General features: G+C 40.9%; 2 protein-coding genes across 8 annotated transcripts in view; one reads left to right on the forward strand and one right to left on the reverse strand.

The window, feature by feature from the left end:
* LOC111157324 (lon peptidase 2, peroxisomal) overlaps positions 1–9,998 on the forward strand; it is a 123,317-nt gene extending 113,319 nt beyond the window's left edge. For 2 of the 3 annotated variants that reach the window (XM_022518641.1, XM_022518642.1), the window contains 2 exons: positions 361–551; positions 3,721–4,140. In XM_022518641.1, coding sequence (XP_022374349.1) covers positions 361–551; positions 3,721–3,942 — 413 coding nt within the window. In that variant the 3' untranslated portion in view covers positions 3,943–4,140. Of the gene's footprint in view, positions 1–360; positions 552–3,720; positions 4,141–7,176; positions 7,213–9,894 lie in introns of those variants that run through there. The other variant, XM_022518640.1, reaches the window with a different exon arrangement.
* The window catches only part of LOC111157325 (siah E3 ubiquitin protein ligase 1), a 29,649-nt gene continuing 23,625 nt past the window's right edge, over positions 8,879–14,902 (reverse strand). For 3 of the 5 annotated variants that reach the window (XM_022518647.1, XM_022518645.1, XM_022518644.1), the window contains exon 2: positions 9,998–10,853. In XM_022518647.1, coding sequence (XP_022374355.1) covers positions 10,003–10,851 — 849 coding nt within the window. In that variant the 5' untranslated portion in view covers positions 10,852–10,853 and the 3' untranslated portion in view covers positions 9,998–10,002. Of the gene's footprint in view, positions 10,854–12,289; positions 12,392–13,176; positions 14,531–14,902 lie in introns of those variants that run through there. The other 2 variants (XM_022518643.1, XM_022518646.1) reach the window with 2 other exon arrangements.

Below are 14,902 nucleotides of genomic sequence, written 5' to 3' on the forward strand. Positions count from 1 at the left end.
GGATCGTGATCTGGGAGGCACCTCCCAGTTCTGTGTCAGGGATTAAGATGGGCTCTAAATGAAGAATTACAGCTTTAGGAATTACAGCTTTGATTTTGAACGCACATAGAAATTCTAGTTCCCGTGTTAGGAATGTGTGGCTAGTGCCTAACTAGAAACCGACTTTCAAGGGTTTGTTTTCAGTTCTGCTTAGAGTGGAATCAAACTGTTCATCCAGACCCCACTCTAATTGTACCACCCATTAATATTTTGAGGGATTCATTTACCCAAAACATTTTTATCATTTTGATTCTCTTTTTTAGGACAAAAAGAAAACAGGTTTAATTTTTCTACATTAAAATCCTTATTTCCTTTTTTAAGCTTCTGGAAGTTTTGATCTTCTTGACAACACAGACATCCATCTGCACTTCCCAGCTGGTGCTGTCACAAAAGATGGACCATCTGCTGGAGTTACCATAGTAACCTGTCTCGCCTCGCTTTTTAGTGGGCGGCTGGTGCGTTCAGATGTAGCCATGACTGGAGAAATCACACTGAGAGGTCTTGTTCTTCCAGTAAGTCTGAAGAAAGTGATTTATATGGTTTTAAATTTTTTTTAATTTTAAGTCTAAATTAATAGTAGTTTCCATATATATACATATATATACACATACATATATATATATCCCTTAGTTTTAAACACATTAAAGTTTTATACTTATAACTAATTTATATTTTTCAATATTGATCGAATAAAAGAAAAACTGACAATTTTCCCCATGTTTTCCCTTCTACTAAGAAAGAAGACTTACGAGGGAAAGAAAGATCAGTCTGGTCATCAGAAATGTCAGCCATTAAGGTGAAGAGTGGAGGTTTTGTTCCAGTTAGCAAATTGTTAACCAGTTAACTTCTGTGTAAAACAGGATAGCAGCTGATTTTTTTTAAACTTTAGGCTAACTTCTCAACTTTTGAAGTCCCTGTGAGACCTCCTGTAGATAACTTAGATTACTGTAGTTGATAGATTTATGGAAAAATTAAGTATAAAATGGAAACTATAATGAAGACCAACCATGTCTAATTGCTAAATTTGTAAAAAGTTCTATATACATGGGGCTTTGGGGCTCCCCTCCATACCCTGAACTACTTACAAAAACACTGACAAAAAATACAGAGATTTGAGCCATCTTTTAGGGTCTTAAGTCACTGATTACCAGTACTAGTCTACAACAGGATTTTGGTGGGTTTATAACAAAGTGAGAAAAGAAAGAAATGTTCTTTATTCTGAGAACACCTTTATTTTATGAGGTAATTGTGAAAGTAGATCCTAGAATCATGAGTCAAGATCACTAAAACTGCTCTCATTTCCCCAATTTTTAAAATTCAGTAAAGAATTTAACAATGTTCTAAATCCTGTTATTACGATACATTTGTAGGTGTGTATTTGAAAGGAATGGCTGATCCCTTTTCTTCACCTTACCAGGAATTTCTACATTTCAAGAGACCATACAGTGGTTAATAGTGGTTAATATTATCTGTGCTATTAAAAGGAAATGTAAATGCTTTACTGACATGAACTGTTCAGCTTCCTAGTTCAAGATGGTAGACTAAGCAAAGAGTGAAAGGAATAATACAGACACTCAGAAATGAGTGGGGAGGGGCACCTGGGTGGCTCAGTGGGTTAAGCCTCTGCCTTCGGCCCAGGTCATGATCTCAGGGTCCTGAGATCGAGCAGCGCTTCGGGCTCTCTGCTCAGCGGGGAGCCTGCTTCCCCTTCTCTCTCTGCCTGCCTCTCTGCCTACTTGTGATCTCTCTCTCTCTGTCAAATAAATAAAATTTAAAAAAAAGTGGGGAGACAGCTGCTGAGAATTCAGCCAACTTCTGGAAGATAGTTTCCTGGCTGGTGAAACAGAATTGGAGGTAGAAACGATCTTCCCAGAAGGTATCTGGGAAAAGCATGGGCTCAGAGCCACAGGGCACAGAACAGGAGAGCAGGACAGAGATGGGAAACAAAACCAGGGGATTCATGGCGATCTCCGTAGAGTAAATGGTCTTCTTCTTGATCCCTTGCTTTCAGGGCAGATAAGCACGCAGGTAAAGGCTTTCCCACCTCCACAGGGGAGAGCTCCAGCCGCTTTGAGGAAGCCTCTAGTTTTAAAAGTATTCCACGAGACAGGTGAAAAGCCACGGTGTTTAAGGGAAAGATTTGCTAAAGCTGGCTGTTCAGAGAGAACAGTTCAGGAACAGAGAATGAGGACAAAACTTGGATTTAAAACATAGGTTTTAAAATTATAGAGAACTGCTTAGAAAAAAAAAATAGAAAAAGCAAACAGATCATCTATCAGGCATTCTAGCAAACAGAGAAAACAGAATAGAACAAATTGTCAAAGAAATAATGGAACATTTCCTAGAATTGACAGTTATCTTCAGATTGAAAGGGCCTATGCCAACTAGAAAAAATTTCATCCCTTTGACTGGTCAGATGACTGAGGAAAAAGCTGTCTTAAGTGACACCAGATGTACAGTACCTTCAGAACTCTGATGGAGAAGGATTTTAAATCCCGTCTTGTACACACAGCCTTACCATCAACCACACGTGAAAGATAGGCATCTTCATACATGTGAGGGGTCAGTTGTCTCTGAAGTGTACCTCAGCCGCACGTTAGAGCCTTGACAGAGGACAGCTGTGCAGGAGCGCCTGGAGCAGCCAGTGTCGCTGCAGGTGGTTGGACGCTCTGAGGGGCTGTCTCCAGGGCTTACATGTTCTGAGGGGTGTGACTGAGAGCTGCATTTAGAGTCTTGCTTCAGAACATACCACCCAAAACAGTATTTATTATTCTCAGTTTCTGTGGGTCAGGAATTCGGGAGAGGCTTAGCTGAGCTCATCTGCCTCAGGATCCATCATACAGTCAGGACACCGGCCTGGTCACAGTCATCTCTAGGTTGACTGGGGCTGGTGATCTGCTCCCAAGATTGTTCACTCATCTGACTAGCAAATAGGCCATGGTTGGCAGGATTCCCCAGGTCCTCACCTTAGAGCTCCTCCAGAGGCAGTTGGGTGATCTCAAGCATGGCAGCTGGCTACCTCCAGGGCGAGAGATCCAGGGACAGACCTTGCAGCAGCAGCAGCTCTCATTTTTTATGGGTCAAGTATGAAAGTCATACAGCATCACTTCCCCCACACTGTTTCTTAGGAGTCACTAAGCCTGGCCCACATTCAAGGGGAGAACTAGGCTCCCCCTTTTGTGAGGGGACCTTGTGGACATACTTTAAAACTACCATATGAACTTACATCATTTGGGATATGTTTTCCTTCATCAAGTGGCACAAAGGTTATGGCTTTAAACCTGTACAGGAGATAATTCTGGCACATGACTAAGCTCTGTAGGAATGGCATTTGTGGTCAAAATAATGTAGTGATTTTCCAGAATCAACCTATAGATAAGATTGTTTTGCTTACAGAATGGAATATAAATATTAACCTGACAGTATAAAAAGGAATCATGGCATAAGAAATGCTCGTATCTTCAGAAAGTTTAGAATTTTCCCCCATTAAAAGGATTAAGTAGAACACAAATAGAAAGAATTCAGCTTATTAACCTTTTTAGTGGCTTTCCTAGCTCATGCTAGAACAACATGGAAGATGATTTAGATGTTTCAGAATAGCCGTGAAAGAAAGTTGGGTTAGGGGTCTTTCACAGCCTAAGGATGACCAGAAATCTGAGTCACTTTCTTCTCTCCTTACAGGTGGGTGGGATTAAAGACAAAGTGCTGGCAGCACACAGAGCGGGACTGAAGCGAGTCATCATTCCTCAGAGGAATGAAAAAGATCTCGAAGAAATCCCGGGCAATGTACGACAGGATCTAAGTTTCGTCACAGCAAGCTGCCTGGATGAAGTTCTTAATGCAGCTTTTGATGGGGGCTTTACTGTCAGCACCAGACCTGGTCTCTTAAATAGCAAATTGTAGGCCCAAGTCCCAGCTTTTCAGAATTTCAGGTTATGAAGTGCCAAAAGGTACTGAAAAGTTTTTTGTTCATGCCGGTAGAGGTAAGCAAAGTGTCCCTAATTCGTGAACATGATCACAGCAGTAACAAATCTCACTCAAGTGGTGGCTGGTGTTGATTACAGAAATGCTAATTTAATAAAGTGATTGATAAAAATTGAATTCCTGTCTTCAGTGGAATCATTACTGTCTCAATAGATATAGTGCCCATCAGTGCCCAGAACAGAAGCATCAGTATTAGCTGTGAGCTTGTTAGAAATGTGACTTCTCAAGACCCACCAGCAGACGTGAATCAGACTTGGGGGAGAGCCAGGAAATCCGCTTTAGTCAGCCCTCCGGGTGATTCTGATGGGTGGTCCGAGTCAGGAACCGTTGGGGTAGACCATTACCTTAGCAGAGTCACCTGGAGACGTTACTGGATCCTGAGAACAGTAACATAGCAGGGGCACGGGACGAAGATGAAAATAACACCAACCATTAGTGTTTGTGGAAAATAAGGTATTCAAGTGAGGTGAAACCTGGGATGAGGTCTGCACACCCCAGTACGGGCTGCTGCTTAGCTGGAGTAGCAATCAAAACATGAGGACTTGGATCAGGCAGAGCGGCTCACGTCAGCACACGTTAGCTTAAAAAAAAGTCTGCTCCTCAGAGGCAGTGGTCTATCCTGGGATGGTCCCCACGCTTGGGTACCGGACTCCCGTCAGTTCCCCTTTATTCCCCGTCCACCTGTGCCAGTCCCCAGATCCGGTAGACTCCCTGCTCTCTTCTCCTCCTCTGACTTACTTAATCCAGGCTCCGGGAGAACTACAAAGTCAGGCTCTTCTGCTTACTTAGTTTTCCTTACCTAGAGAACGGAACAGTAGCACTGAAGTCAGTGTCACTGAAGACGAGTAACAGCGAAACAGGACAGTAAAATACTACTATACAATCTTTTATTACAAAATGTTAGAAGAGGCAGAAATACTTCGGAATGTCTTGGATGAGCATGGGATCCACAAGTTACCCAAATACCTGCTAGTAAAATATGAACATGTTTTGGAATTACAAATCCCGATCTAGGACTCCAGATAAGGGGCTTGTTTTGGCCAGTGGGAGAACAAGCATCAGGACATTTAAAAACATTTCACTGACTATCTCTCACTGTTAACGATTTTATCACTTCTATCATCTTTACAGGGAAGGAAAAGAAATGTTTTCAGCAAGCTAATCATACCAGAATTGCAGTGCCTCCTTAAACACCAGAAATAGCAACAGAATGCACTAAAACGTGGGACTCCAGCATGCCTGGGAGCAACAGCATCTTCTGTGCCCTCAGGCTTCGGCCCGCAGCCCTTTCTGAAGGAGCCCACAGGGAGCCCTGGGTGTGTGGGGAAACATGCATAGGAGGAACTTCATTTCTCTGGCACTGGTTTTGGTTTTTTATTGTGACAAGAGAGCAGAATTTACCATTACTGGCCAGTATTGTGTATAAATCAGGGACATTAATTACATTCACAGTGGTGTATAACCATCACCTCTCTCTCCAAAGCTTTCTTAAACTGTTACCACTAAACAGGAACTCCACCTTCTTCTACCCATCTCCCTGGAACTGTTCTGTCTCTACCCATTTGCCTGTTCCAGCTGCTTCATGTAAGTTTTTGTGTGTGACCTACCTCAGCTTAGCATGTTGTCAGGGGTTAGCCATGCTGACCACATGCATCAGAATCCTGTGTCCATGTGTGCGCCATGCCCCATCTTCTCAGTTCACCCGAGGGGATCTGGTTGAGAGCCTCTCAGCTGTTGGGAAGAGTTCTGTAAACATGCATGTACGATGGTCCCTGTCCCTGCTTCTCAGTTCTGGGCATATACCCAGAAGCAGAGCTGCTGTACTTAGGATGAATTTGTGCTTAACTTTGTGAGGAACCACCAAACTTTTCCTCCACAGTGTTTGCTGTACCATTTGCCATTCCCACCAGCAATTCACCAAGACCCCACTTTCTCCACTCTGCCACTACTTTTCCTTTTTGGTAATAGCCATCCTCATGGTAAGTTAAGTAGTAGCTCTTGATTCTGATTTGCATTTCCCTAATAACTAGTGGTGAATATCTTTTCCCAGCATTGTTTAAAGTGTTATCCAAATACCCTTTATATCAGAGTCAGCTGGGGTTCTTTATTGAAAATGTTATCTCAGAAATTGTTAAGTAGAACTAGAGGTGAAGCCTTGGGACGTATTTAACCAGTACTCCACATGCCTTTTATCTATGAGCTTTAAAAACTCAAGTATTAAAACTAAATAAAGCTTTAAGTGTCTTGGTAATTAAGAAATTCTATATTGTGTGCTTAAAACATACATGTTGTTTACTGGACTCCGCCTCCTTTGTTTGAACCTTACCGATAACCGTGTCAGGGGCAGAGGTCTTTAGTGTTTTTGATTATAGTGAAAAATGCCATCTTAGTGATTGATCATAAAATATTCAACATCAACTTATAAATCTGTGATTGTAAAAATGGTCTCCTGGTTATATGAGTGGTATTTAAAGGCTACTAAACAGACGTGATTGTTTTTTTTTTAATGGGGGATGGAGGGAGCAAAAAAAGTGTATGTACTGAGCAGAACAGAACGATTTCCTTCTTTCCTCTTCTTGACATGGTCAAGACTTGCATTTTGCTCATAGCACAGATTCTCTTCATAAGAGTGGGAATGCAAATGGTTTCATTTCCAGTGCCATCTCTGGCAGTGGCTGCTTGAAATGCAGAGGATTTGGATTCCCATCTTTGGACCAGTGACTAGGGCGTCTACCACCAGGACCTCCCTATACAAGGTGAGTGCCATTCACATTGTGAGGTAATCAAGTGCTGAGAGTAGAGCAGGCTGACTTCTATTTTCCAATTAGAACCACTGAAAGGAGGCAAACTTTCCTGTAACAAATTCCAGGGATGGGGGTTGGCAGGGGAGCACTACGATTTTTGGTGAACCAAAGTTATCTATAGCCTCTCCCATACATGTAGTTTGCAGAAATATATGCATTTTTAAAAATTAAGCAATATTACAGTAAAAAATCACTTAGATCAAAACAAAAACCTGTTCTCCATCAACATATTAAACTGGCCAGTGATTCAACAGGACAAATTCAAGTTTAAGAAGATAAATGCGAAAGACCAAATTTAAAGAGTATCACCTACCCAACCCCTACATAATTCCCTGAAGAAAATACCAAGACACCAAAAAACAAGACAGGGCATTAACAGGAGAAAGTAGAATATTGATTGTAACAAGGATGATTTAAGATCTCAAGTGAACCAAGAAATGTGGCTATAGATCTCATCATCCCTACAGACCAAGAATACAAAAAGGACTTAAGATATAGTTAACAAAGATGAACTTATTAAATGTCAAACACAAAATTTACTATCTTAATTTGCACAAATTAGCAAAACATGAGGTTACAATGAAAGGGAAAATCCTTCACACCACTACTCTACGTGTCCACTGGAACCTCTCCAGAAAGCAGATAAAAGTATCAAAACCTTAAAAAAAATAAAAATCCCAAGAATATAATGAGAAACGTTCATAGGTTATAAATAGCCAGAAAAGATTTACATGGACAATCTGGACACAGTGGTATCTAACATCAGGAAAACTGGCTAAAATTCTAGTCAATCCTCATCACTAAGTTTTCCCAAAACCATGTTTCTCCAAGATTATTAAAGTTACATGTGAGGGCATGGGGCAGGGGGTGGGGGCGGTTCACAAAATTCCATGATTTCAAGATAAATGTGTAAACAGAAGTAAATACACAAAGGACTCGAAAAATAAAAATGTTCCCATTCATCTCTGAATGGACAGAGTTCCAGAGATCTTATGTGTGCTCTTTTTTAACTTCCAGACCCTATACTGAGCATATACTACTATCATAAGCCAAGAAACGCTTTAAATATTGTAAAAACAAAATGATGTACCTCTACAGAAGTATTCAATACATCAAATGTAGGGGGAAAACTGCTCTTCTAAACACACATGCTAACAGGAAGAGACCAAAATATACATTTGTGGTTGATGTATTCCCTTTCACCACAAAAATGGCTACACGAGCATATGATAACCAATTCAAAAATAATGGTTAGGTAGGGAAAGAGACTACACAAATCTTCACTGTGAAAATGGTTAACGGAAGTAAATTGTTATCCAGAACTGCTGGTAGGATCAGGGGGTAGTCCAAATTAATTTTAACTGACTTTCTAGTAAGTTTAGTGTACCCATAAAAGACACACAAAATAAAATGATCTTTGGTCATTCAGAAGGCAATTTCAGAATCTTGTTAGGGCCTCAGTGTAATTAGCAACGGTTATCAGTATGGTGCTAGTTAAAAGCTTAATAGCAGCTAACATTTGTTGGGTGCTTATTACTGCAAAGCACTGTTCTAGTTAACTTACTGGTTTCCCATCTAACCCCTTGGGGAGCTACCATAATTGACCCCATTTTACACATTAGGAAACAGGGGCCCAAGGTCCCATACCTGGGAAGTGGGCTAGAGCTACAACTGGCACATAGGTCACTTGGAAGGCTGCTTTAAGGCCCAGGCTCATCACCATTAGGCTATGAAATACTAACTCTTACTGTTGGTTTTGGGTTTTTTTTGCTTTTTTTTTTTTAAATAGGAAGAAAAGAGATCAGCATTTTAACTTAAATTAGTCTCCTACCAGAATTGTGAGGATAAAAATGTCAGCAAGGGAGAAGAAATCAAGACTCCGTATAACCAGAGACCATATACTCATTCTTTGTTTAGAATAAATCTATCACACTTCAAAATACAGCATACTGTTTTTGGTTATGAAACACAGAACTGAACAGGAAAATAACTTTGGATATTAAAAATCAAACAGAACTAAAGCAGACACATGAAAGTTTTTAATTTGCCAGATATTCTTTTAATGAGAATTATAAAAGACCAAAAACATTTTTTGCAAACTGCTTTTAAACAAATGATTTGCTTTTGATTACAAATACTGTGTAAGACGATGCCTTCTTCTGCAAAACCAATAAATACAAGAACAAATTTTAAACATGTGATTTGTCCAAGATATTTGGAGGGGAAAAAAAGCCTGATTTTTTTTTCCAGTATTAAAAAAAAAATCAGTATTCCCTAACCTTTCAAAGAATAAGTTCAAAGGTATGACTCAGCTGGAGAAAAGAGAGAGACAGAGACCATCTTACAACTGCTTTAAATAGCTTCTGATAATTCTGCTGTTACCTTTCCTTTCTGGAACTCCTATCTTCTCAAAAGAGTTGAATGTAAAATACTTCTAATGAACTGATTAATGGGGGAAAAGAAAATACGTACTGAACACATATGTATAAACTTTACCATAAACAATTATGCATATCAAAAAGACACTAACTTTAAAAAGATACAAAAAAAGTGAGGAAAAACCTGAATTACAGAAAAGAAAGTCAAATTTATTTAATGAAAAACTAGAATTAATAAAAATTAGCAAATACACACACAAAAAAATAGACACACACAGCAGCACTATGTATTGACTCACAAAGGGGAAAGCAGTGGCCCAAGACCACTCAACATGGCTTGTCGGTTAAAGGAGAAAAAAAAACAAAAACAAACCCCCCCCACACACACACATACACACACACACACGGGCGCACGGGTGCACGCACGCACACACACACACACCCCGCTCGCAGCACACACACACAACAAAAACCCAGTATTTTTCAACAGTACAGTCAATCTACAACACAAATTCCAAATTATTTTACAATGCTTCCTTTCTTAATACAAAAGATGCCCATCTTGGGTGTATATATATATTTTTTTCAGTGGTTTACTGCTGACTTATTTTTAAATATATTAGTGTTACTACATGCAACTGTTTCCTGTATTTAACAGCCTTTCCTTTTATTTACCTTCATGTGTCTAGCTTCCACCTACCAAAAGTTTCAGGTTGACAGGCAGATGGGTGCCTTATTCTCTGTGAAATTGAATGCAATGGTTTTAAACACTGGCCAGAAAATATTTGATTACCATTTCAACACATGGAAATAGTTACATTGATGCCTAAATTGCCATTTTCTGCAAAAAGCTGTGCAATGCTGGTGTCAAAGACTAGGCAGTCACTATTCATAATGGCTGTGGCAATTCCCTCATGAATAGAGCGTGGAGTCGCTTCCCAAGTCAATCGCCGCCTATGACCATTTAGCTCAAGTCGATAAGCAAAATTTTCAGCTTGCTTGCGTGTTCCTATCAGCTGTACAATTGCAAAGAACTGCTGGTGACCATCGTACTTTTCCTGTTTCTCCAAGACTAACATGAAGTGAAAGCCAAAACAGGACTGCATCATCACCCAGTCAACAGCACCAGGAAGATTAATGTCTGTAGCAAGGAAAACTATATCCTCTCCCTGTAGGGTCGTAATGGACTTATGCTGATGCATCAGATGGGGCATTACAGCATCCAGAGAGCCTTGCCATTTACAGGAAGCACCAGGGCACGGACACGAATAAGGCCTAAACTCACAGAGCTCTTCGTGGTCTGCTTTTTCTGTGTGTGGCAAAGTTATTTCACATCCAGAAGAGGCATATTTACACGGGAAAAGTACAGAATTGGCCACTTTCTCCATAGCCAAGTTGCGAATGGATCCCAGAGGGCCCCGGCAGGTTGGACAACATGTGAGCTTCGGGCGACAGTTGCTACAAACAAGATGGCCGCTCTGACACTGAAGAATGGGTGGTAACACATAGTCAAAGCAGACCGGACACTCAAAAAGACTCGCCAAGTCATTGTTGGATGCGGTTGTGCCAGTCAGGGCAGGCACCCTCTGGGACGGTGTACACTTCGAGGTTCCAGTAGGTAATGCTGTTGCAGTCTGGCGGCTCATTTCTGTAACCAAAACATAAACAAAAATAAAAGGAGGCAAGAGAAAAAGAATTACAACCATCACTTGTTTTATAAATAATGCTGACATGCCAGAAATACTTAAGTTTCATGCAAAATGTACTGTGAGCAAAAGACTAAAGGATTTAAAAAACCATAAATTACACAAATTATACATTTTGATTATAAGGAGTTGTACGCCAGATAAAATCTCTTTTATCAAAATGTCCCAGGACACATGTAGAACTCCCTTTCTTAAAAAAAATATTTAAAATCTGCTTGGATGAACTAGACAACATGCAATAAATGCTGAAACAGAAACCGGACCGTAAACAACTGAAGAAACTGTGTGTTAAGTAGCTTAAGTTCAATGAAATCCATTTTTACTGAACTTTCCCGTCCCCCTCTGAGTTCAATTCCCCTGCTCAATCTATTTCTATCCCATTCTGGGTCAGCTCCCAACAGTTACAGGGAGTCACAAGTAATCCAAAGGGTCAGCAAGACATTAGTTTGATTAACTCCCTGTAATGGTAAACAGAAATCTGCTTTAGATGTAGATTTAGGGAATGGGAGAAGGTCAACAGGGGAAGGGTTTGCTGCCATCCTATCATCCATTTTCATCCAGTAAGTCTTCTCCTAGAATATTAACATCAGCTATGCATCAATCTTATTTCCTACTGATCAGTAACCCCCACCTCAAAAGTGTGACAAAGAGAAGAGAAATGGAAGGCCATCTTCAAAAGTTCTTAGTCTGGCACTTAGAGAAAGTACATCTTTTACTCTACTTCCATTCCACAATACAAATCAGATATAAATTGCAATGGGAAAGAGCCAGAAAATAAGGTAACTAAAGATAAAAGCACCAGAGAGACACACACAACACTGGGGACAGTATAGTGAACAGGTTAAGAATTCCTTGTACCCTAGGGTTCACCAGTGTTGCTGAAGCATTCATCAGCACAGTAATAAATATTATTTAAGAGATAAATGTCACCTAGAAGAAATGACAAGGTAACTAACTTGTCAGGCTAAATGAAGATAAAGCAAACATCTTCCCCAGGAAACTACCTTTGCTAGGATATAACAGGCCATATTTGTCTCAGAGAAAACAAAACATCACTCTACTAATGTCCTAAGAGTGTACTCCCAATAACTATATAAGCCATATTTCTAACAATATTAAATATTAAAATTTAATACTTCAAATTTAATGGTTTCTCAATTATAATTGTTATTCTGTTGCAAAGAATGTGACTTTGAAAAAACAATGTGCCATATAAATGCAACTTGAGTTCCAGATTACTCGAAGACAGACTCCTCAAGTGAGGGTTGAAGCTGCACCCCCCTCCAAAAAAACAGATTACTTCCACTGTCAACTAAAGTTAGTATTCTACAATTCAGGAGTTCACAAAAGTACAGAATTCCATCATAATGTGGCTTACCACATGGACTTAGGGACAACAGGAATCAATTTTCATCATCTGAAATAATGTAAAACCCAGGTGTTGGGATTCTTGGTGCTGATGATCCTCACTTTCCATCACCTGGAAACAAAGGGCACAGCATTGCCAAAATGCCCCATGTCTATGCTGTATGCCTGTTTCATGGTCCATTTTATACCGTTCACTAAAAAGCAACATGAGAATTAGAAAGTGGTTCCCTGAGCACGAAACAGTCTAAACCACCAATGCCTTTTCAAATCACTAAACCAAAACAAGCTAATCACATTAAGGGGCAGTAAACTCAGTTTGTATTCAACATACTAGAACCAGGAAAATACAAGCAAGAAAAACACTGTCATTCCATTTCCTAACCTAACAAATAGCTGTACATTGATCATCAATCATGTTATGTTAAACATGTTTATGTAAACATGCTTATGTTAAAATATATCTTTATTTTTTTTCCAAAGACTGTAGAGAGCACAATTTAAATCCCTATCTAAAGACTGAAAATAAGTGAAATGAGGCCAGTATTTCTTGTGAATGGAGGTATTAGAGGACAGCAGCTACTAAAACCTCCCAAAGCTCCAAAGGTAGAACCCAGCTCCATTTTCAACCAAAAAGAACCCGAACCACACAACAGCCCTGCAGTAGGAACCAAGGATTCAAGTGTCTAGACAACCCTGCAGGAGTGATGACATAACCCGAAGCTTAAACAGAAAAGTACAGCAGATCAAAAACAAAAAAACAAAAACAAAAACAAAAAAAACCAGCGTCGCAAATTCAAGCTCAATTACATTGCAGCCACTCCCTGATCCAGATTCCACTGGCTTACAACAACTTTCCCGTTTCATAGTTTAAGCAACCCCGTCTTTTAATGTCAATACCTTTTCTCTTCCTTGTCCCAGCTGCTGGTAAACATGTGAGCAAGACACCCCTCCAAGAGTACAGAAAAGGTAAGGGAGACTTCCCGGTCATGAGAAGTCAGGTAGCTCATAGCCTTTCCCCCAGAAGCAAATACGATTTTTAACAGAGTCTCCTCCTGGACACCTTCTGTTCCTAATCATGTCCGAGTTCAAGTTTTCAAGACGCGAAGTTTTAAGTGTCCTGCCCTATAACACACTCCATTCACTCCGAGGCACCGGCTACCGCAGCAGCAGAGAAATGAAGGCTCTCCCGTCCCAACAGGAGTCGACCACACCTCCCTGCGAGCTCAAATTCGCCTGCGTTTCCAAAAATGGGTGCCATCACTGAGCTGTCCTCCGCTGGGCCCTAAACTGTCTGTCTTGGAAGTTTGTCTTCCCCACATTCGTTAGCTAGCCAGGTTGGGTGAAGGACGGGGCTGTAAGGTGCGAGGAGGCTGGAGTAAGAGATCCCTCGCAGCCAGCTCTGGAGCCACTACAGGGTCCGGCCTGCCAGGAGACACACGCGGAGACCACGGCTGGGGCCTGGCCGCTGCTGGGAAAGCCTACTCCAGCCCGCAGCGCCAGCCAGCCCCAGGCTCGCTGCACCAAGCCGCAGCAAACGTGGGGCGGGGCTGGCTGGGCGGGGTCCAAGGGGAGGGGCTGACGCCATGGGCACGCCCGCAAGCTCCGCCCTCCCAGCCCAGGCGGCTCCCCGGCACCACCGCACTGCGTGGCCGCAACTCCAACCCTACCCTAGACCCCCGGCGACACTGCGACCTCAGCATTTCCACATGTTAATATTTAGGTCGAAACATTCCTTTCTGTGGAACAAAAGAGATACTGGCAATTTTGTATGATTTCAATCTAAGACCTACACAGAGTATATGGAACATATATGGCCAAACAAGTGCTCTCCTCCTGGTTAACCGTGTGAACACAGTTCTCTGCACTTCATGGGCTATTTACCGGGAGTCGACTAACACATTTCCTCAATTCTAACTCACTCCTCCACTTCTACTCCCGTTGGCACCGTTCAAACTCCTCTCCCTTCGAAGAAAAGACTGAAGGAAGAGTAGTAAACAGTACATAACCATATCAAACTCCAACCTCCAAACCGAGATTACATTCTCCTCCCACTCTGGGAAAACCATCTTAAACGGCCTCATTAAACACAGAAGCTTGTTTTGTTTTTAAAGAAGCATTAACCGTGCCCCAATAAAGTCTTGGGCCTCAGATTTGCACTGCGTCAGGAAGTACACTTGGGGGTTTAACCTGTCATTACATCATACTTACAGGGCAGCTTTTAAACGCAGCAGGAGCTGGTAGTGGGAATGAACCCTGGGCAGTAAGTTATAGATTATCCACTTTCCACATCAAATTTTAATTCTAATAATTTCCCAACCCTATTAATAGTATGTTCAAACACTTCTGCCTCATTTTAATATTAGGCTACACAAAACACCTTTAGGGATAGAAATATCACTGAAATTAGATAAAGTCTGTTCACTGACAAATATAAATTATTACTACCTACATTTTTATTTTCTAATACATATTCATTCTACAGAGGTTTCAGGTTTCTAGGGCAGGAGACTTTAAATGTTTTAGGTAGGGAAACTCTTGCCAAACAGTTAAAACTGAACCCAAATGTGTAAAACAAGTCAAAGGGAAAAGAATGATTCCAGGGGAAAAAAAATCATTTTTCCCA

Source organism: Enhydra lutris, unplaced genomic scaffold, assembly GCF_002288905.1.
Source record: "Enhydra lutris kenyoni isolate GAN:26980312 unplaced genomic scaffold, ASM228890v2 scaffoldscaffold54, whole genome shotgun sequence".
Lineage (NCBI taxonomy): Eukaryota > Metazoa > Chordata > Mammalia > Carnivora > Mustelidae > Enhydra > Enhydra lutris.